Source organism: Callospermophilus lateralis, chromosome 2, assembly GCF_048772815.1.
Source record: "Callospermophilus lateralis isolate mCalLat2 chromosome 2, mCalLat2.hap1, whole genome shotgun sequence".
NCBI classification, from domain to species: domain Eukaryota; kingdom Metazoa; phylum Chordata; class Mammalia; order Rodentia; family Sciuridae; genus Callospermophilus; species Callospermophilus lateralis.
This window is the reverse complement of record NC_135306.1, coordinates 23,946,772-23,970,512: the sequence shown is the minus strand read 5'-3', so window position 1 is coordinate 23,970,512 and position 23,741 is coordinate 23,946,772. Positions and strand designations below refer to the sequence as shown.

Here is a 23,741-nt window from a genome sequence, read left to right as displayed (position 1 = left end):
CAAATGAGCCAGGCATGGTGTCCCACACCTATGAATCCCAGCAACTTGGGAGGCTGAGACAGGGCGATTGCAAGTTCATTAAAAATAAAAAAGGGTTGGGAATGTGGCTCAGATGATTAAATAACCCTGGGTTCAATCACTGGTAAAAAAATAAAATAAAATAAAATAAAATAAAATAAAAATAAAAGAAAGAAATAAAGGAAAGAAAAGAAGCAAATGAGGCTGGGCATATATTTCAGTAAGCACATGCTTAGCATGCTCTAGACCCTGGGTACAATCCCAACCTTCATCAATCTTTCTTTTCTTGTTAACAAATTTCCCCATAGTTCTTTAACTGAGCAACCAAGTCTACAAAGTAACTTCTGCTATAAGGGTTATCAAATAAGGCAGGTCATGGGGGTTTTGGGGGAAATGAACAACAACAACCAAAAAAAAAAAAAATTAGCCCCAAAGTAAAATCAGAGAGCAAAACACAAGGAAGCTAAAATACACACATATTTAATGATTAATATAGGAATTTAGCACATGAATTTCTGTTTATAGAGCTGTTCTTTAAATTTCTCTCTGGTGAAAAGAGAGTATCAGGCACTTTCTTTTTGCTTGGAAGATTAGTAACATAAGACTGTGTAAAGAGAAGGAAAACCTGACTAGAGATAGCACAAAAGCAGAAACCTGAAATAATCTCAAGAGTATCACAAACTATAAAAGCCTGGGCTTTGCAGGGAACAAGGGAGCACTGGTGTATTCATGAGGTGGGAAAGCTGTAACTGAAAAAGCAGAGGCGACGGCAGCAAAGGGGACACTGTACACACAAGGAAACTGTTCTGCAAAGGGAACCACAGGTGTACTCTCCGAGGAAGTCGGGCTCTGAAATCTGGTGATTCAGCCACCTAACAGGGCTCTGAGGCATGGATTTTGTAACACAGTGGCTCCCCAAGTGTACAAACCTGTCATCCTTACCAAAAGCTTTCACTTGAGAATATCTTAAAGATGTCATGAGACGCTGACAACAAGGATCCAGACTAAAGCGGCATCAAAAAGACCAAAAAAGGGGAGAGACTCTGCAGGAAATACAATCTGAAAAGTAACTGAATAGAGGAGTCAGAGGAAAGAGAAAATGGCAGAGCTTCAGACCTTAACCCTAAGAGGAAGAGTGGCACTGTCTCAAAGATGTGGAGAAGGACAGAATGGAAGAGGAATAGAAGAAGAGGGATTAAGTTTAGTTTGGGCAATGGTAAGTCAGGAAATGGAAGCCAGGTCACAAACACCTGTAATCCCAGCCACTAGAAAGGCTGAGACAGCAGAATCACAAGTTCAAGGCCAGGCTCAGCAACTTAGTGAGAACTTATCTCAAAATAAAAACAGGCCAGGTATGTGGTTCAGTGGTAAAGTGCCTCTGTGTTCAGTCTCTAGAACCAGAAAACAAAATGGCCTGTGGAAACATCCTGAAGAAAGCTGAAATGAGAGGTGAGGTTTAATGAGAGCTTAGAACAAGAGATCTGAGGTGCTTCAGAGTAGATTATTATAGGAGAGGACAAGATATTCCTGAGGGGCAAGTGTAGAGGAAACCAAGCAATTGGCTGTGCTCTCATAAGGGACCTAAGGACAAAGACTTACCAGCCAGAGGGAATGAAAGCATTTCTGTAATGGAAGCAAAATTAACAGAGTGCCATATTCCCAGAGAGCACAACAGAAGGAAGCTATTGAGAGGGAGGGAATAACAACGTTGAGAGAGAAAGAATGGAATTTGCCTAGAATTAGAGAAACATCAAGGTGAAAAGATACTGATGTGATCTTACCTTACATATGTAGAAATGTCTAAGATAAATATAAGTTGACACTAAGTTACAACAAAATATTAGGAATGAGGGCTGGAGTTGTGGCTCAGTGGTAGAGTGCTCACCTAGCATGGGTGAGGCACTGGGCTCGATAAACCACAGAAAAATAAGTAAATTAAAATAAAGGCATTGTGTCCACCTATAACTAAAAAAAAAATTTTTTTTAAACAATATTGCAAATGAATCACCCCTCTGGTAGCAAGCAAGCAAAGCTCATTCCAAAAGGAAACACAAGTAGGAAATAACACACTGTCTCCTTTCTTCTACATCTGGGAATGCTGATTGTGATATTCTTGTTAAGGCAACTTTTAAATAATTCTGTGGATCCTAAATGCACTATATATTGTTTGTAGCTACTAAACATATTCATGCAACCTGATGAGGGATGAAAAAACAATATATTCCCCTTTACTGCATTACTTAGGATCTTATGCACAACCTTTAGAAAATAGCAAAGTAAAATCCTAGGAGATTGAATTTTCAACACCCTCAAATTCCTAACCATGTTTTCTTCTCTTTTTGTGCTTTAGTGAACGATAATTTATAAATAATAAACTTGCCAACTTTAAGTGTGCAATTAAGTTTTGACTTAAGTTACACAACACTATATTTAGAATGTTTCCATCACCCCAAAAAGTTTCCTCATGTGCTCTGTAGTCAGTTCCTCATGTGCTCTGTAGTCAGTCCCTCCCAGCCCCTGACCTCTAACAGCCATTAGATATGCTTTCTTTCATTATAAATTTTACCTTTTCTAGAATTTCATATAAACAGAATCATACGTTATATAGCATTTTTTAAAAAAGTGGTAAAATAGGAATAACATAACATTTGTCATCTTAATCATTTTAAATGTGTTATTCAGCAGTACATTACATTGATTGATATTATGTGGTTTTTGGTGTTTGGTTTCTTTCACCTAATGCTTTTGGGCTTCATCTACATTGTTGAATGGAATAGTAGTCCATCATTTGACTGCTGGGTAGTGTTCCATTATATAGATAAACCAAAATTTGTTTATCCACTTACCAGATGATGAGCATTTGGTCAGTTTCTAGTTTTAAAGCTATCATGAATAAAGCTGCTATGAATATTAAAGTATATATCTTTGTGTAAACATACACTGTCAACATTTTTCTTTGATAAATATCTAGGAGTAGACCCTGGGTTACACAATGTCTATTTATTTACCTTTATAAAAGAAGCACTAACAATTATTCTGATCTCCCAATTCAGAAAAAATCTGTGGTCCATGGACATCATCCCAGAAGTCAACACCTCCACCACAAGGTATCTCCTCAACGTGTGATATCAAAATTCATACTGAACAGCTTTATGGGAGTTGATACTGGCAGAAAAAGCAATTCAGCTCATGAAAAGCTAAAAGGCAGTGCACCTAAAGCCTCTAGTAACTGACCCCCTGCACAGCAGGTGCTCACCAGACAGCAGCTATTACTGATGTATTCTGATCAGAGTTTGTAAGATGTGTATACTTGACCAACACCCAAGGGATTCTGATGAAAATTCTAGAAGTTTGAACTCCCAGAGCCTTGCATATTGGAAAAGGGAAGTTCAAGAGAAATTAACATTTACTTTTAAGTATACATGTGGTAAGATGAACAATGGCCCCACAATAATATCTACATCTTTTCCCCAGAACCTGTGATACTGTCACCTCACAAGACAGAAGGAACTTGATAAATGTGATTAAAAATCTTGAGATAGATTAGCTTGAATTACCTAGTTATACCAATATAATTACTAAAATCCTAAAGAATGACATGGAGCTTTATTTTCAAATCATATATAAAAATCAACTCAAAATAGATTTAAGACTTAAGACGTGAAACTGTAAAATTACGAGAAGAAAATAGAGGGAAAAACTCCTTGACCTTGGTGTAAGCTATGAGTTTTTAACATATGACCCCCACCCCCAAAACACAGGCTGCAAAAATAGCCAAAATGGCATTTCATCTGCAAAGGTAAATATCGACAGAATGAAAAGACAATCTCAGTTTAGGAGAAAATATTTGCAAATCATGTATCTGAAACAGGTTTATATCCAAAAATAAGTCAGTAGGATAAAATAACTCAATTTAAAAATGGACAAAGGGGACTGATGATATAGCTCAGTTGGTAGCATGCTTGCCTTGCATGCACACGGCCCTGGGTTCAATCCCCAGCACCATCAAAAAATTAAAAAAAGGCAAAATTGGTGAGTATGTAGACAAAGGGAACTGCTGGGGAAAATGTAAATTAGTAGAGTCAAATGGAAAATAATGGCATTTATAGAGTTTTCTCAAAAATCTAGCAAACCCACCTCTGGGTATATATCCAAATGAACTGAAATGAGTATGTGGAAGAGGTATCTTACTTCCATGATTTCTGGTTTTGTTTGCAGTGCTGGAGATCATACCCAAGGGCTCATACATGCTTTACCACTGAGCTTTCATACCCAGCCCTATGCTCCTAATGCAGCACCATTCACAACAGCCAAGATACACAACCAACCTATGTGTCCATCAACAGATGAGTGGATAAAAAAAATGTGAAGACACACGTTCGAGGCCACATTATTTAGTATCAAAAAGGAAGGAAATTCTATCATTTTCAACAAATGGACAAAGCTGAAAGACATTATGCTAAGTGAAATAAGCCAGACACAGAAAGTCAAATGCCACATGAACTCACTCATGTGGAATATAAGAACTGAACTCAAAGGAGCAGAAAGCAGAAAGGTGGTTGCCAGAGGCTGGGAGTAGGGGGTTAGAGAGTTGGTCAAAAGGTCAAATATGTAGGTACAGGATGAGGAAGTCCAGACGATTTACTGTACAGCATGGTGGCTATTCTTAATAATAATGTACACATGAAATTTGCTAAAAGAGTAGATCTTAAGTGTTCTCACAACAAAACTAACAAATATATGAGATGACCGATATATTAGCTTGATTTAATCATTTCACAATTTATGCACTATATCAAAACATTTAATTATACACAGAAAATATATTTTTATCAACTGTACATTATTTTAAAAAAAAAAGAAAAATGTTTTTTAAAAAGTCCTTATATACTAAGGCCGTGTAGAATTAGTGGTACTGGTTGTACAAACTGTGAATGAACTACAAACCTTTGAATTACATATATACTTTAAAGTAGCTAAAATATTGAGTTTAATATGGATTTTATCTCAATTTAAAAAAAAAAAAATCCATGAGTGGTGGCGTATGCCTGTAATCCCAGCAGCTCGGGAGTCTGCTGAAGCAGGAAAATCGTGAGTTCAAAGTGAGCCTCAGCAACGTAGCAAGGCTCTAAGCAACTCAGTGAGACCATGTCTCTAAAAATTTTTTTAAAAAGGACTAGGAATGTGGCTTAGTGGTTGAGTGGCCCTGGGTTCAACCCCTGGTACCCAAAAAAAAAAAAAAAATTAACATGAAGAGGGAGGCACAGAGTAAGAGTCAGGGAAGGAGACATTAGGACAGAAGTAGAGCTCAGACAGGGAGATCAGAAATCCCACGCTGCTGCCTTGAAGCTGGAGGGAGGAGCCATAATTCAAGGTATAAAGGCAGCCTCTAGAAACTAGAAAGACAAAACAAATTCTCCCCTACATTCTACAGAAAAAGCACAACCCTCCTGATTTTTAGGACTTCTAACCTCTCAACTAAAAAAATAAAAAGTATATGTTATTAAAGCCACTAAGTTTTTGCCAAACTTGTTATAGCAGCAATGGGAAACTAATACAATGCAAGTAGCATGCCAGCAAGTTTTGTTTAGCTGAACAGTAGCATACACATGAAGCTATAAAAGCAATAACCTATAATACTCATCTCTGGGTTCTCTGGAACCTAAAATTCAGAGACTGGAAGCTGGGGATATAGTTCAGTGGTAGATAGAATGCTTGCCTACCACATGCGAGGCCCTAGTTTGATAATCAGAATCATGCACATACTAAAAAAAAAAAAAAAAAAAAAATCCTTTTTATGTGCCTATAATTAATGACCTGTGGTACTCACCAATGAATAGACAAACCATCAGATAAAACAGAATACAAAAGTCCAGAAGTAAAACAATTTGTATGTGGACATTTAATATAAAATAAAGCATGCATTTCAAACCACAGGTACAAAGATGGACTTTTTGCGGGGAGTACGGGATGTAGTTCAGTGGCATAGCACCTGCCAGTATGGGCAAGGCTCTGGGTTAGAGACTGCAAAACCATTGGGGAAATGCAAAATACAATCAATAAGAGATATTACCTAACATCCATTAAATTTACCCTCATAGTCAACTAACACTTTATCTGGCATATAACTAACATCCATTATCTGGCATATTACCTAACATCCATTAAATTTACCCTCATAGTCAACTAACACTTTATCTGGCATATAATGTGCATAATATAGTTTAAAAGGATTACCAGAAATTATTAGTTTAATCAATGCAAGAATATTCCTTACAATCATACCAATGAAAGACAATTCCTTTATTTCATTCACTCGTTGGTATCAACTAATTAATCAACACTTTTTTGGATATTCACAAATTCAGTGAGAACTTTCCCTGCCTTGCTGTCAACAAAAAACATTATGACATACTTTGTCAAATCTCTTGCAAAAATCCCAGTAGAGTCAGAACTTGTGGCATTCCCTCTGGGTGGCTGTGTGAATTTATGGTGCCATGAAGCATTGCCCTTTCCCCCTTTACAACTGCTAACAACCATATGATCAAGCACATACCATAGAATCAGACTGAAAACCTAAATCAGGTTCATCACTCCAATATTTATATAACATATGATCCTATTCCACCCTCGACCCTTTCTTTGCGGGGGGTGGGAGAAAGAGCATTGACTGTGTTCTGACTTATGGGTCCCTTCTTTTTTTTTTAATATTTTTTTTTTATTGCAGATGGACACAATACCTTTATTTCACTTTTATGTGGTGCTGAGGATCAAACCCAGTGCCTTCCACATGCAAGGCAAGCACTCTAACACTGAGCTACAACCCCAGCCCTTTGGATCCCTTCTTTACAAGTGATTCTTCAAAGATGACTGACAGTTGTCCTTTAACCACATCTTTAAGCTCTCCAGTAATCAGCAACTGATGAGAATCAAATTCAGAATATTCTGGAAACTCTTTCTCTCCTCTCTTTTGGTAGCTGGGCAGGACTGATTTAGCACAACAGAAGAAAAAACTGACATTAGCCACCGAGCTGGAGGCTCCCCTTTTCAACAAGGCCACTTCCTCACACAGAGACCTCCCATTATTACACATATATTCCCTTGTCCCACACTGTAATAGACCATTCAAGGGAAGGGCACCTCTCTAATGGAAGGCAGGCTATAGTGCTCCAATCCAGCAATGCCTCACCTAAGGTAAGAACTGGATCAGAAGACCTACTTTTCATGAAATGAGATTCTGAAGCAAGTCCTCGGGTTGGGAGAATTACAACCAGTCAAGAACCTCTGTGCATTTGGAAGTACACAGGGCCATACACTGTGGCCATGTAAGAAGCACATGTCTAAGGAAGAATCAGCAAGAAAGCGAAGAATCCAAAAATCACATTCTGTCTACTCTACAATATTTCTGTACACTGGTCCCACCCTCAAGCAGACAGACTACTAGATTCTCATTTCCCAGGACAACCAACAGCTATCAGTATCAGCCTTACCAGTATTCTCCCAGCACTGCAACAGTGTGCCTCAAGCAAGAGGTGAGCTATCAAAGGAAAACAGTGAGCTCTCAGAGACACTGCATATAAAACTCCAATTGGGAAAAGTACCCTCCTGCTCCCTTTATTATATTTTGCTTCATTGTACTTCAGATATTGTAAAGCATTTTTTTTTAACAAATTGAACATTTGTGTCAACTATGTTGAGTTAAGTCTATGAAACCCATTTTTCCAACATCTCAGTTAATTATTAGTCTTTTTCAGCAATAAGATATTTTTAAATTAAGTTACAAAAGTTTTTTCAGATAGAATGCTATTACCCACTTAATAGGCTATAGTATTGGGTACACATAATTTTTATGTGCATTGGAAAACCAAAAAAAATTCACATAACTCAATTTATTGCAATGATCTAAAACTAAACCTGCATTATCTCCAGGGTTTGTCTGTACACCTAACCTCTCCTGAGAAATTACATCCCTCTTTCCCATTCGTGGCTCATTTGGCCCAGAGACTCAGCTCCACAGTACAAAGCACTGAAACCTGGTTGACAATGGATTCTCAGTGTAAGCGGAATGGTCATGATGTGCACTCAGGCCCAGAAAACTGGCTGAGGGGTACAAGAAAGAGCCATTTGTACAGAAAGCTTCCATTCCCACAAAAACAGTTCTGAGTCTGTCACAGGCAGAAGCACACAACACTGGCATTCAGTAAATCATCTGGAGATGCTGGAAGTAGCAATATTAATTATTTTTATACCACTAATACATCTTTTGTGTCCTTAACAGTGCCTGTAGATCATGGAAGCTTATTCTAATGCTAAAAACATAACAACAGGTTGTTTCAATACCAAGACAAATTGTAAACATTCATCTCTCAAAACTAGTTCTATTACAAGCCCATTAAAATAAAAGTAGCAATTTTTAAACCATCACAGTGAGAAATTACACACAAGACAAAGATTTTTAGGTGACTTTCATTGGAAACTAAAAAAAAGATAAAGGTTCAGAGTATTTCAGACACAATCTTTAATCAAGTAGGTTAAAAGGCAGGTATTTATTGTCTTGATTATTTTTTAAGAACTCTAGCTCATTTAAATTTCTCATATATGCAGAATCAATTCTCCCTCTTTAATTCAATGTTAGGAGATCTCAAATAAATGAAAATACTTTTTTAAAGCTTTAAACTCTTCCTTATACAATTTAAACAAATGCTATTCATACCCTTAAATGCATGAAAGTTTCTTTCCAATGCTTATTTAATTTGCTCAAAGTAAAAAACAGAAATGCTGATTTAAAAAATTCTCCAAAATTGGGGTGTCAAAGTGGAAGTATGTTCACTTTCCAACTCAAAGTCTTACAGTACACACATTCTCCCATCTAATTCACCTGTAGGACTTCCACCCACCAGCATTCAAAGTTGTAATACCAGCAAGCAAGAGCCATACCCGTGTGCATGCACTCATGTGAAAATATCACACACACTAAATTGCATTGAGGCCGTGACAACATGCAACTTAGTAATGTGCAATATCTCCACCAGAGCAAGCAGAATGGGAGCATCGGGGAAGAAGGGTGTGATGTGTACATTCAGGAGACAACATGCTGCTAAAGGGAGGAAAATGGTCTAGGGATAAAGGATGCATGCCACTAACTCAAAAATCCATGAAATGAAAACCTAACCACAAAAGTGTTCAATTTAGGAGAATACTGATTCAGTAATAATTAAGGTTCAAAAATTCAATGGCACAGTGATCATACAGGAGACACATAAATAAGAAGGCAAAGTTTCAGTGTCTGGTCATGCAATTAGCCTCCAGTTTCATTCCACTTTTAACGTATTAATGGATCAAATAAAACAAGTTTAATGACTTCCACTTAACTACAACACTGATGATGATTAATGACTGCTGCTTATGAAACTTGTTATCACTGAAAATTTACAGACCAAGCTGCACTTTAAAAATAATATTTTCATAATCATTTGTATGTTTTGCCTCTTAAAAATCTCTCACAATGAAGAAATATTCCTACTTGAACACAATCCTTCAGAATGAACAAGAGTTCTTAGAAATAGCTCACTGTTATCCTAGAGGCTCTTGAGAGGAATCCATTGTAAGACTTACACAGAATTTGACCTAATAAAGAAATAACCCAAAGTACACAGACTGCAAAAAATCATCTTGAATTACAATCTTTATATAATTTGATATAGCTTTGGTCCGAAAGACAGCTCAAGTCTTAACACTTTTTGTAGTCTATACAGATTTATCAGACTCACAAAAATCAATCAGTTTTGAGTACCAACAGTCAGGTACTGAAATCTGTTGAATTTTTATTCTGTATTAAAAATGGTATGATAAAAAATGAAATGGTTTTTGTCTTGATATACTTTGGAACCATTCATGGGCTACTGGCATAGTGCATAATTAGTGTACAGCAAGAAAATGCCAAACTAATTTGTGAAAAAACACATTTCTTCATATATCTGAAGATTACAGCACTCTTCCTAATCTCAAAGTCTCCCTGAGCTAAAGGCCTGAATATAGCTGCCAGCTGCATGTGTCTACATAAATGGTCTAAACAATACTGCAAATTTAATTCATGATCTTCTACCCCAACCAGTTTCTCCTGGAAGACGGTATCATGGAATAACAGGATAGGCACTTTTGATCAATTGGATATAGGTGCAAATTACAGCTGTACTTACCATGACCACAGATCTATTAGCAGCCAAGACTTAAAAAAATTAATTTCCAAACAAAGGAGGCAGCAATATTTGGTATCCAAAAGATGAAAATAAGAAAAAAAAAAAAGGGGTGACTCCATAACAGACATTTTAGAGGACAGATGGAAAGTGGTGTACTTTAAGAAAATAAGAGAAAACTCAAGAATTGTGATTTGAAAACAGAAAAAAACTTTTGTGAAGATAAGAGTCAGTGCTAAAGAAGCTTACTTTAGGGAAGTACCATCTTTCTTAAAACTCTTTATGGGCAAGGTACATGTTCCTCTGGATGGCTTGCTAAGTCACATAGACAGGAGGACTGCTGCCAGTCTCTGATATGGCTGGGTCAACATCCTTTTCCTTTTGGAAAGAAAGAAATACTCCATTTGGCTAGAGTATTTGCATATGCTTTTTTGATTTAGAAAAATATCTGAGATAAACAACAAACAAAAACCCTACTGTTGCAATTTCCATTATTTACCCAAAGGTAAGGACGATGCCCCAGACTCACATAGACTAAAGCTAATAATACATTCTTAAAGATAGCATCACTCTGACAGCTGCTGTTGGATAACACACTCCCACATCTGGAATCTTTACATGGATGACCCCATGTAGATACTCCAGGGCACCATATGAGTACTAAGAGCTTTTTTTAAAAAAAATCTTACTAGTATCGGTGAAGATTTTATCCATGCCTTGTTAGCAGGACTAAAAGAGAAAACCTAGAAACTGAGGAAGTTTCCAGAAAAGATATATTCTCTCTAACGGTTATAGGTGAAAAGTAAGCTAAGATTAGTGAGTCAAGATTATCAGGTCAAATCAAGATTTCTGTGATGGCTAATTCCAAACAATACTTTGTGATTGATTCATCAATATTTTTGTTTTTGTTTATGGTACTGGAGATTAAACCCAGGACCTCAAAAATACAAATGCTAGGCAAGTGCAGCAAGCACCACAGAGCCACATCCCCAGCCCTTTCTATTTTATTTTTTTGATAGTTCTCATTAAGTTGCCAAGGCTGGCCTAAAACTTGCAATCCTCATGAATAGCTGGGAATAGCTGAATATCACCACCACATCCAGCCACATATAGCTATTTTTAAAATGTATATGGAAAACCAAAATGCCTAAGATTTACTATTCAACAAAGCTTAAGACCACCTGACTAATAACTTACTAGAGTTACTAGTAACTAGAAAGAAGAGTTACTAAAAAAAGAGTTCTAGTGGATGATATTAGGGTTTAACTTGAGTAAAAAATATAGAGTCATATTAATAAGTAATAAGAGGAAGGGAGTGGGGGGATGAGTTGAGAGAGATCTATACTGCAAAAAGCATCTCCCTACCAGGCATGGTGAAGAGAAGAAAGAAATGGGGTCTAGAAGCCAGTGGCTTTGAAAGAGCTATGGAATATGGAATGTACAAGTTGAAAAAGATCCTCATTCGAAGAGCAAGCCTGCCATACAAGGACCTCAGAGGCATGATGGAAGTTTCTGGACAGAACCTACTATGCACACAGAGCTTCTGACTTGAACTAAAGACTGCATTTCCAGTATCCAACCTGTCCCTGCAGACAGCACAGCCTGGCTGCAGCGGGAGACAAAAAGAAACATGAAGGCCATCTGCTGCCCTCCCAGATCTAAGCTAGAATTCCTGAGAACAGAGGAAGGTTCTGAGGAAGTGAAGTGGTAGAAGAAGGGGGTTCTCCCATACAAGTGGCATGACAACAAGAACTAGACTATGAGCTGCTGATGGACAGCAGGCCAGGGCATCTTTGGAAATCACAATAACAAACAAACAAACAAACAAGCCAGAGTTTAACATATGTACTACTTATAGCATCTTCTCAAAATGAGCTGAAAATCTTGAGAGTACCAGAGTCTTTCACTAATTTAGTGATGAATATTACTAAGAAGCTCAAGATAGACAAGAAGCTTCTCATGGAAAGCAGTTGGTGAAGAGAACAAAAGCATAAATCTTACCCCTACCTGATAGCTTCTTCCACAGACTGGCCGATAATATTAGAAGATGGGCCTGGCTGAGATAGTGGTGTCAGGCTTATCACCCACTTCACTGGTTTGTAGTACTCATCACTGGAACTTAACAGATAAAATAGTGTGGTCAGGAAAATTATCTGCAAAAAAAAGGATAGTGTCTCCTAAAAAATCACATTTGGGAAACTACAGACACTCACAAATGCAAACAGAACCAAGAAAATGCTTCAGTGGAGAATGGGACAAGTACTTATCTAGACAGACATACCAGAGAGAGTACAAAATTGAGAAGGGCAGTGCCACTGTAGAAAAGAATGGTCAGGAGCGTGGTGACCGTGGTAAACAGCAGGCTCACATTCCGGCTCATAACTATCCACAGGGACTCCAAGATCTGTCAAGGAGGGAAAGTTGGATGTCAGAACTCATCCTCATGAAAGGAGCTGCTACAGCCATCTAGTTTGCTTTGAATACAGTGTCTTACTACCATTACCGAAAGACAAGAACTATGAGCTTCTTAAGAGGGTGGCAGGGCGGCGGTGGGGGGTGGGGGGTGGGGGGTGGGAGGGGTGTCAATCAAAAACATCTACACATTCAGTGATAAGGAAAATGGTTACAAAATTATGATGAATCCACTTCAAATAATAGCAGGTAGTTATTAGAAACATTTCTATTATAATAGGAAAATATGATTATAATAACACTAAGTTTTAAAAGCAGAATACAAAAAATTTTATATAGTATGGTTATAACTATGTTAAAATAGAATGCACATAAAAATGTCTACAGGAGAATATGTCAGAATACATCCTGCGTACATATTTATCTTATAGGATCAAAAGTATAGGCCATGAAGTTCTAGCACTTATTGTATTATCGGCTTCATTCCATTCTTGCCATCTTAGATTCAACTACAAATATAAAAAATACCACAGGAACAACCATTAAAATCACTAGGGTCAAGGGCAGAATCTTTCCTGAGATAGACCACGATTATTATATTGAGACTTACTGACTTAAGTTCATGTATTCCCTGAAAATTCACTAAAACATTATATCAAGATGATAGCTATTACATGTTAAATATGCCAAGAAATGAACAGTGTCTACAGCCCACCTCCATGCTTTTAATGCCTTGCTTTTCATGAACTTTTCATGAATTACCTATGGTAGTGTCTGTTCTATTCTTCCCAAGGAGACTATCCTCCCTCGTAATGAAAAACATGGAAGCAAAATATGTAATCAGGAAAACACCTTCCATTAATTAACAGTCTTCAAGATAGTTCTACAAACCTCACAACAGTGCTATGAGGGAAGAAATGGAGATGATATCATCCTTGTTTCATAGACTTATAAACTGAAGCTCGGGTTTTTAAAAACTTGCCCAAGGGCACAGAACTAAGGAGGAGAAACAGGGCTGGGGCAAGAACTCAGATGGCCTGGTTGTTATTCTGGTGCCCTTTCTGAAAACAGTAGATCTGTTTTTTGTCATATATTCATGTTAGACCATCTGTTCTATGAAAGGCCCATCCATTCCTTTCCTACCGCAAATATATCATTTATAAAAGCATGTTTTGTTGCCCTCAGCATTTCTTGCAGATCTCAGCTCAATCTTCATAAGAGAACTTCAGCAGGCTGGCTTCATTTACAAAACCTCCTTATATAAAATCTTGAGAGTGTTTCACAATGCCTACAAAAATATGCATGATTGACTGTTTGACCTGGTGGGATAAAGAATGAATGAACAATGCCACTGATTCCAAGAAACAAACCAACAAGCCCTTTGTGATTTTGACAAGCCTCTTTTGGGGGCTCAGTCATTCTGGAATTCTTAATCAAAAAAAAATTTTAAATAGTTTTTGGGTCACACTTATGGAAAATACCCTGTGGTAATTTTAAGAAATTAGTTGAAAATATAAATGGTACTAAAGTAATTCAAGTAACTTTTCTTATTTGAAAAAAAAGGGAATAAGCTGGAGAAAACAAGAAAGGACATTCCTAGAAACTTAAGTAAATCTTAAGGTAAAAAGCAGTTCTAGTTTATATGCCAGTCTTAAAACAGAGGAAATTAGTAAAGACAGAAATAGTAACAAAGCCCCTAAACCTGAAAATGAAACAGATTTATGTAAATAAATATATCTCAGGTCAAAAGCAGAAAATATGAGCCAGGTTTACTATTGATATAGTCAAGGATACAAACATAACTCAAAAAATGTCAAGAACAGAGTAGTTGGTCCTGAAACACAAAAAACCCAGGAGACACCTAAGCCATAAAGCAGCATATTCATGAAAGGTGGTGGGTAAGAAATGACCAAGGAGGCCTCACCGTCCTCTAGCTGTTCTGCATCCCTGCACCCTGAGTCCACTGCTCACCACATAACCTCTGATTATAAATATGACTTCCCAGCTATGGAACTCATGAAGACTCAAAAGAAACAGTTTAGAAAAAGTTTAAAACAGAACATTATAGGGATGCAGAAGTCAAAATAAGAAAAAAATGTAGGGGAACCTCAATGTGTTCTGAAATCACTAGGAAGAGTCCACAAACAAGACTGGCTCTAAGCTGCCTATGGACTATAAGATCAGAAAGAGAACAGACAAAATAAGCAAATAAAAGCATAAAGGAATAACACTAGGAAAAGCAGAGTCTTCTAGAGTATGAAATATGGTTTGAAAGATATTGCAGTATTATGGCAAGTATGGTCTCTGGAACCAATGAAAGAAGAACTGAATCTGAATATCTACTGTTATTTTTAATGCCACTATCCTATCAAAATGAAAGCAATTATCTTGAATTTACAGAAGTTTTATGAAAATTAAATTTTAGAAAATATTTTAAAGAACCTAGCACAATATTTGTCATCAAATATTTTATATAAAAAACACTAGATAATCTGTTTCCTGAACTACTACTCAATATTTAAATGTGTTTAGACATAAGAATTGTGTCCTTTTTTTGGGGGGGGGGGGACTTCATGGCTAAATTGTTTTAATTTCAAAACTACCCATTTGTTTTATTTCCATAAAAATTTATAAAATTTAAGTAATTCTTTTGTATCATCTATCTTAATTTGATTCAGTAACAGCACTTCAGCTGTCAGTGATAGATCCTTTAAAATTCAACTATTGCAGGCTCAAAGTAAGACAAAAAAAGAATTCAATAACTTCTTGTTAACACACCTGAATTTTGGGGGAAAACAAACACTCAAATATATTTATTATTAGACAATAAGTTATCTTGGATATGCACTGGCATGAAAAAGTTGCCTGGAAGGTCCATAAACTGAGTAGAACCTGCTGACCCTTGGACTTTTCTACAAGCTGACCTGGCTGAAGACCTTCAAACTGGCTGTTTCACTCTTAGAAAGCATCAAACTGCCAAGGGTCACCAGACAGATATCTGAGGATAGTCTCAAAGGTGAAAGGTGAGACTCAGAACAAACAGAGGGCAACTTTTATTAGTAATATTCTCAAAGAAATAACAAAGGAAGACTTGGTATATAAGAAAGAGCTGTTGGAAATTACAAGTATGATAGCAGAAACAGGAAATTGAATCAAGATTTCAAGAGTAAAGTTGAAGCCACTTGGGAGGGGGTGGTGGGAGGGAGTACTAAAAAGGGAAACAAAAGATGTTTATAAAATTAAGCAATCCGACACTTGACTAAAAGGCACTTTAGAAAGCCGGTAAGTGATGCTCACAATATTTCTCCTGGACAACCCATGCCCCCAAGATCCTTCTGAGGTTATGTGAAGCCAAAGCTATTTTGTTAATAATAATCAAGCCCATGCTTTACTTCACGTTGGCCTCTGCACTGGTGGTATAAAGACAATCAATGGGGGCTGGGGATGTGGCTCAAGTGGTAGCGCGCTCGCCTGGCATGTGTGCGGCCCGGGTTTGATCCTCAGCACCACATAAGACTGTTCTAGAGTTCATTGTATTCACCGCCACACAGCTGGCACCAGCTTCACTTAACATATACTCTATGCAGCAGGAAAAGTCATTAATTCAATTTAGTATCAATCTTTGAATAGTTGTCTTTTTTTTTTTTTTTTTTTAACATTCTGTGTGAGGAAAGGGAAAGTAAGCAAAACACACTCCTGCCACTCACTGACTGAAGTTCAACAGTCCTCAGAGGAAGGGCACTTGTGTGACTGACCTGGGAACACAACTAGCTGAACTTCTCACTGAATACCATTTCCACATGAATTCAAAATGAATAAAGTTCATTTACAACCGAATAAAGTGTCACTTACAAAAAAATCACCCAGTGTTTGTGGTCAACAATAAAATTTGAGCTTTTGAGAAAAAAAGTTAATTTTGGAAATTTTTATCAGGTGTTGAGGCCTTGATAGCTAAAGAACATAATTTTTTAATACTACAGAGTATCAATATTTTGAAGATGTACAGACACCAGTGAATTGATATTCCAAATGATCAGTGTATACTACCAAAGCACACAAGGCTGAAACACGCCCAACCAAGATGGACCAAAAGACTTTAATACACAAGAATACAAAAAGATCATGGATACGATTTTAAATTTCACCCTGCAACTAACCTTTTAAAAGTTAGTTAACTGAGTTTTGATGTAGTATCAAAGAATAGCCACAATAAAAATCTATTAAAAGACTTCTCTCTTTTCTATCTAGACACCTGTGTGAGATTGGATGATCTTCATATACTTCAACCAAATAAACAATCCCAACAGACTGGAGGCAGAGCAGACTTGAGAATGCAGTTTAACAGACTGAAAAATTAAAAGAAAGCCACTCTTCCCAGTACTTCTTTTTTCATTTTAGAAAACAGTATTTTTCACAAACTAAAAGCATACTCTATATATTAACATGTAATGTTGTTATTTAATAAAGGGATAAATAAGCACTTTGTAATTTTTAGATCAAAAGTTTGAGAATCACTGGATTAGAGGAAACATAGGGAAAGGATTATCAAAAACATAAGCACCTAGCGAGGTAAATCACACCTGTAGCCCCAGCTACTAGGAAGACTAAGGCAGGAGAATAGCTGGAGCCCAGGAGCTTGAGGCCAGTCTGGGCAATACAAGCCCCTTAAGAAAAAAAAGACCAAAAAAACCCCTATAAAATAAAAACTGAAGGACATGATTTACAGACTTAACTGTAAACTGTTACAGCAATCTGGGAGGAGTGAGAGGAAGGGAAGAGTGTGATTGCAGGTACAGGGAGCAAGAGGAGGAATCAGAAAAATCACAAGGGAGGTATTAGAAGGCATTGAAGGACTTGAAGAAGTCACATCTTTACCTTCATCTTCCATATTTGGAAGCCAAAAGATAATACCTAAAATAGCAAAACAAAAAAGGGCAGTGTAAGCATTATTTTAGAAATCCAGAGGTACACACCCAGGGAAAGCTGCTTCTGGAACAGAAAGTAACTCTGGAGGTTGTCTCTGGGAAGCAAAGAACAAGGCATTACTTCTTTTTAATACAAATCTTAAAGCACTGACTTTTCAGCTATATTATTACTTAAAGCTTCAATTTTTAAAAATTTAACTATTGTTAATTTACTGGAATCCACTAGTCTATTCAAAGGAACATTCTCATCTCTGTGACTAACCACATGCCAAGACACCCCAGAATGATGCAGAGTAGACGTTAAGACTCAGCAATGCTATAAGGCTGCAGAAGTGGATGGTACATGACAGAAAAGTCGGGGGGAAGACAACAAGCTAAGTCCTCACATATTCAGTTTCTGTAATGTAATGAATAAGTCATATTTCCATATGTCAAGGGCTTCACCCACTAGAAAAACAGATCTCTCTCTCTAATGTCCAGCGGGGAACATTCTGGTCAGCCTGGGTGACGAGGGTTCCTGAGAACATGGGAGCCCACAGCTTCACTCACATGCTGCAGGATTCAGCATCTTACAAGTGTGTCTCAAAAGGGCAAGGCAGGGGACGAACACCTGAAGAAAACTGCTTTTGGATATCTTTCTAGTGCAGGAAGAGTTCTCCAGCCTTGGGCTAGGGTTGTGCCTCAGTGGCAGAGGGCTTGCCTCACATGTATGAGGCATTGGGTTCAATCCTCAGCACCACATAAAAAAGTAAATGAGCAAAATTAAGTTGTTGTGTCTATCTACAACTAAAAAAAAAGAGTTCTCCAGCCTATAAATGTCATGGCCTTAAAAACGGAGTAACTGAAGGCTTCACAGTGTGTAAAGAAAACCTGGAATTAGAGTTCTGTTTTTAATCTGTAAGTCCACCATAACTATAAACACTATTCCTTACCGAAAGAAATGTCTCAATGTTCTCGTGAACAAAGGAGGCGATGTCCTGCCAGTCCAGAATGTCTCCCAGCCAGCTGTTCTGACGACTTACATGCATCTTATGTCCTTTGTGCCTTCCAGAATGTGTTACATTCTATGAGACAAAACAGTTCAAACATGAAACTTCCATCTTAACCTAGAGTGAAAAGTATAAATGTCCCATTCTGCTTTACGTCCACTGTGTACCTCAGGAAATACTCAAAGGTGAAAAATCTTTATATTATTTAAGGAATCAAGTAAAGACATCTAAAGAAATGAAATGTAACACTTTTCCATTTACATTTTAGGTACCGTGTCTAAGCCTGGCTCAAGTTCTTCTTTCCTAAATACATTTTTGAAACACTCAATATATACAACAGAATTTTAAAACACCGCTCACTTTCAACTTTTTCTTCTTAGTTCCTCCACCTTTTTCTTGGTTTTTTACCTTTGCTTTATTCCTCCTTCATCATCTCTGTTATTAACCTTCTATACAAAAGCCAGCACAGTAATAATGTGCCTATATCCCAGCCATCCAAGATGAGGCAGGAGGATAGCTTGAATCCAGGAGCTTGAGATCAACCTGGGCAACACAGTGAGCCAGTCTCAAAAAGGAAGAAGGAAAAATGTCTTCTGTACAAGATAAAAGGAGGAGCAAAGTGACTATAACAAAGAACCAAGGATAAGGGGGAAAATGCAATTCATCTCTCAGGAAGGGAACAACACTGGTAGGGATGCCACCATAATTATATTTGAAAGAAATGTGAATAAACAAAGTGAGGTTAAAATTCAGGGTGAAGTTCTTAATATTTTGCATGTGCTTCCATTCTCTCATTTTTGCAAATAAAACACTGATATTAATATCCATTACACAATGCAGAGACTCAGGTCCTGGTGAAAGAGGTCAAAAAAAAAGAAAGACAGTATACTATTTATAGATCTATACTAAAAGGGTGAGGCACAGGAAACTCTGTTAAGAAGCCCCAGAGTTGGCAAAGGAAATAGATATGACCTTTATAATTACCTGGTTCTTCAGCAATCAGAATGAAATATATGATATTCAAACTAATATGCCATTAAAAGTCTTAACTCCCAGTCTTTGAAAGGTAAGAAAACCAGTACCATATTCCCTCAACTCATCCAAAGGCAAGAGAATACATTCAAAACAGGTCAGTAAGTCACAAATTCAAGTTTAAAGACAGTTCCCCTCGCTTCCACCCCAGGTTAAGAGATTCACAGCTGCTCCTCCTTTCCTTACATCAACCTGGGAAAGAACCAATACCTCTGCCCTTCAGTATGCAGAGGTCAGCTCCTGACAGCCACTGGACCTGGTATGGAGCACAGCTCAGCAGAACACGCTGCTTTCTAATCCATCATTTTTATACTCGGGGAAAAACTGCATTACTTTCCATCACAAATTCTGAAGTAAAAGTACATAAATATAAACAGTACACAAGGTTGATTTAAAGTAAAGGTCTCTGAACTTTTAGTACTATTTCCACTTTCTCAGAGAAAAGTTCTTAAATAGGTAGAAGTGTACTGTCCAAAACAGGAACAACTAGCCACATGTAGTTACTAAAAGCTTAAAATGTAGGTAGCTCCAAAACAGATGTGCTATTTGGTATAAAATGCCCACTAAATTTCAAAAGCTTAGAATTTAAAAAAGAATATAAAATATCACATGCAGCTTGCAAGGGCTGGAGATACAGCTCAGTAGAACAACACATGCTTAACATTCACAAGACCTGGGTATAATACCTAGCACCAAAAAAAACCCCCAAACATGTGGCTCACATTACATTTCCAATGCATAGAGCTAGTCTGGAGGACAAGATGTCATCTATAACAAGCAGAGGACAGAATAATGATACAACAGACAACCCAAGTTAACAAGTTCTGCCAGGAGACAAACCATTGACATAAGATGACTTTTAGTCACCTGAGGCTTAAGATCCTGCTAAAACAGAATTTCAATAAATGAAATTCCAATGTGAATACAATCCTATGTAGTCAATGAATGTATAAATTACATTAAAAGGACTTCAGTTTACAATGAAAATCCTTTGCTAAGATAACTTACCTTTACAAACCAAGAATGATACAGTCTGTCCCAAAGTTCTAGTACTTGCTTCTCAATTACAGCTGTATTGTTCATCTTATCTCCTAGAATTTTATGAAGCTAGGAAAAAATACAGATATAATCTGATTTAAAAATTCAGGTAACAACTCAATACAGGCTGGGTCTTCATTTGTCCAAACCAAACTAAAATGTTCCAGACTATTTAGTTAAGGCTAGCCTCATTGTGTTATTTTCTTATATTCTATTTCTCAATGTTCCCAGTAAATTCCCTTTCCTTTCTCATGTTTTTGCTTCTTTTTTCTTTCCTCTGTTCCCAGGTCTCTAAGAGATACATAAGAAAATGGTACAAATGAAGCCACGCTTATTGACCTCTCTGGGCTCATGTACCCAGAGAAAAATCTTAACCCTATGACCCCAGGGCATATGTATCATATATATATTTATATAAATATTTATATATATATATATACACACACATCAAAATACAATGTATCATTGTATATATAATATATACAATGTACCATATTATAATCATAGAGATACATATCTCTATTATTAAGAATTTTCACAGAAATTTAAGTAAAATTTTAGGACCTTAGCAATAAACACAAATCCTCCCTCAGTTTGTACATTGAGACAACTATGCCTCAGAAAACTATGACTGATCAGACTAAAACCATATTGCAATATTAAAGACAATTTTAAAACACACTGATTTGTAATTCCATTCCTTTAATACAACTGTTTGCATTTTTCCTTTTCCTCTGCAATTTTCTACTTATTTACAGACTATTCTTAGAAATCTGTTGTCTTTTGCATCATAAACATCTCATCTTTGACATCTATCATCTTTATTTTTAATATTTTTATATTATACATTAAGTTCTAATCATTACCCACTCATAGATCATATAGATGGCTCCCAATTTTTAATGTCATAAATAAATCTTTATATATAGCTATTTTTTTCTTACCACTAACAGTAAAAAAATGAATAGGAATCAAAGAAAACAATGGCTCTGACTATGCATTGCTAAACAGTCTTCTAAAAGGATTGTATCAATTAATACTTTCCAACATCATATGGATATAACAATTTCCCAGAAGTCTACGGATTAACTGAAAACTTTCAGATAATTTAGCAGGTGATCATTTTTCCATTCTGGTTTACACTGTATATTAATTCACCTTTAGTCCATTTGATGTTGGTCTCATAGATATTGGTGCCAGTTATTAGACATAGCTGATGTAAATATAAGCCTCTGTATTGAACTGATTTATTCATAAACCAGATACAAACTAGTGAATATAATAAAAGCCATCTATCTCTATATAGTTTAAATTTACAAATGTATTTTCACCTACATCAGATGATCTTTACAACAATCCCAAGAGATAGAAAATGGTTTTGATGAGCTGGGAGAGTAGCCCAGTGGGACAGTGTTTGCCTAGCATGCATGCACAAGACCCTGGGTTCAATGCCTACTACCAAGAAAAGAAAAAGAGGAGGTGGGGGGGGGGTAACGAAGCTAAACAGCAGTCAGGATAAAAACTCTAATGTTATTTCAACTACAGAATATATAACCTATGAACAAAGAACACCTCCTAGAGCAAATTACTCAAAATAATTAAAATCCACAAGTGCCCATAATCTAATTTCCTTTAGTTACTTTAGTCTTGTATATATCATGACTGTCAGACACTAACTTCCTACCAATTCTCCCATCAGTTTCTGAGCTCTCCCTCACCAGAAAAACCCTAAAATTGTTAGTTGGCATCAATCTAGGTCGTGCACACACGGTGGCCTTTTACAAAGTAAAGCACTATTTTAAGCGGGCATCTCTCAGCACAACAGCTAAATACCACAACCATTAAAGGACAAAATGGCATAATTTTACAAACATATTATAAAACACTCTTTCCAAAATCCTGGTAATATCCACCATAGCAGAATATTATAGACCCAGAACGCTGTCCTGCTCGTTTAAATACATAGTGCAAGTCACAAGGAAGACTGGGCTAGAGAACAGAGTCTGATGGACTTAACATTGCTATCCAAAGAATGAATGAAGGGCACATATCGTTGATTGTATATGACATGCTCTCTATATGTGAAAGGCAAGAAAGCATTAAAAGCCATCAGAAAATGACTTGAGAAGGCAAACACCCTCATGTCTAAAATGGGAATGACAGAGTCAGGGGGCAATTCTCTGTACTCATCCCGCTTGAAATCTCAGCATTTGCCAGACTGAGGAGGTCTTTGTTGACACACCTTCTTCTCTAGGCTTCCGGGCTGCACAGGTTGCTTTCATTCTACCTCAGGACTATGCCTCAGTTCACTGGCTCCTTCTCTGACCTCCAAAACCTCAAGTGCTCCGGGAGTCTACCTGTGATCCTCTTCTATCTGCCCTCTCTACTTAGGCCATGTTATGAGCTGTACCGTGTCCACACCAAAATTAACATGCTGAAGTCCTAACCACCAATTCTTCAGAATGTGACTGTATTTGGGAGAGTCTCTCAAGAGGTAATGAAGTTAAAATGAGGCCATTGGCATAGGTCCTAATCCAATATATCTGGCATCCTTATAGGAAAAGATTGGGACACAGTCACACACAGGGGAAGACAATGTGAAGAGACAGGAAAATGATGACATCTAGAAGCCAAAGAGAGAGGCCTCAGGAAAACCAACCCTGCCCACACTTGAATCTCACTTAGCCTCTAGAACTGTGAGAAAATAAATTTTCATGGTTTACGCCAACCAGTCTGTGGCACTTTGTTATGTCATCCCTTGCAAACTAATAGAGGCCACTTCTTCCAATCTCATGGGTACCATCTAATAATTCTTTTTTCTTTTTTCACCTTTTGTATTTTCCTCATTCCAATTTCATAGTGACCATTAGAGTTAACGAATAATTTTCTGGCAAAATCAAACAAAGTCCATCCATCAACCATCTAACACAGGAACTGAGTGGATTATGCCTGTATCAATAAGAGGGACATTATATATAATTTCTTGTTTCAATGCTTTTTCTAAATCAAAAATACTTTCAATTTACTAACAAACTAAAAAATCAGCACAAAACTCAAAAGGAAAAAAAATTCAAAGAAACAATATTCTGATTTACCCAGATTATCTATTCTATGTTATTTTATTTCCTTTA

At 37.0% G+C, this 23,741-nt stretch overlaps 1 protein-coding gene across 7 annotated transcripts in view; it reads right to left on the bottom strand.

Annotated features, from left to right (window-relative positions):
* Tmem245 (transmembrane protein 245) overlaps window positions 1-23,741 on the bottom strand; it is an 85,779-nt gene that overhangs the window by 15,755 nt on the left and 46,283 nt on the right. For 4 of the 7 annotated variants that reach the window (XM_076845708.2, XM_076845709.2, XM_076845711.2 and 1 more), the window contains 4 exons: window positions 20,581-20,679; window positions 18,484-18,615; window positions 12,496-12,618; window positions 12,222-12,367 (listed from right to left, as the gene is read on the bottom strand). In XM_076845708.2, the coding sequence (XP_076701823.2) occupies window positions 12,222-12,367; window positions 12,496-12,618; window positions 18,484-18,615; window positions 20,581-20,679 (500 nt within the window). Of the gene's footprint in view, window positions 1-12,221; window positions 12,368-12,495; window positions 12,619-17,501; window positions 17,538-18,483; window positions 18,616-20,580; window positions 20,680-23,741 lie in introns of all 7 variants that reach the window. The other 3 variants (XM_076845706.2, XM_076845707.2, XM_076845710.2) reach the window with 2 other exon arrangements.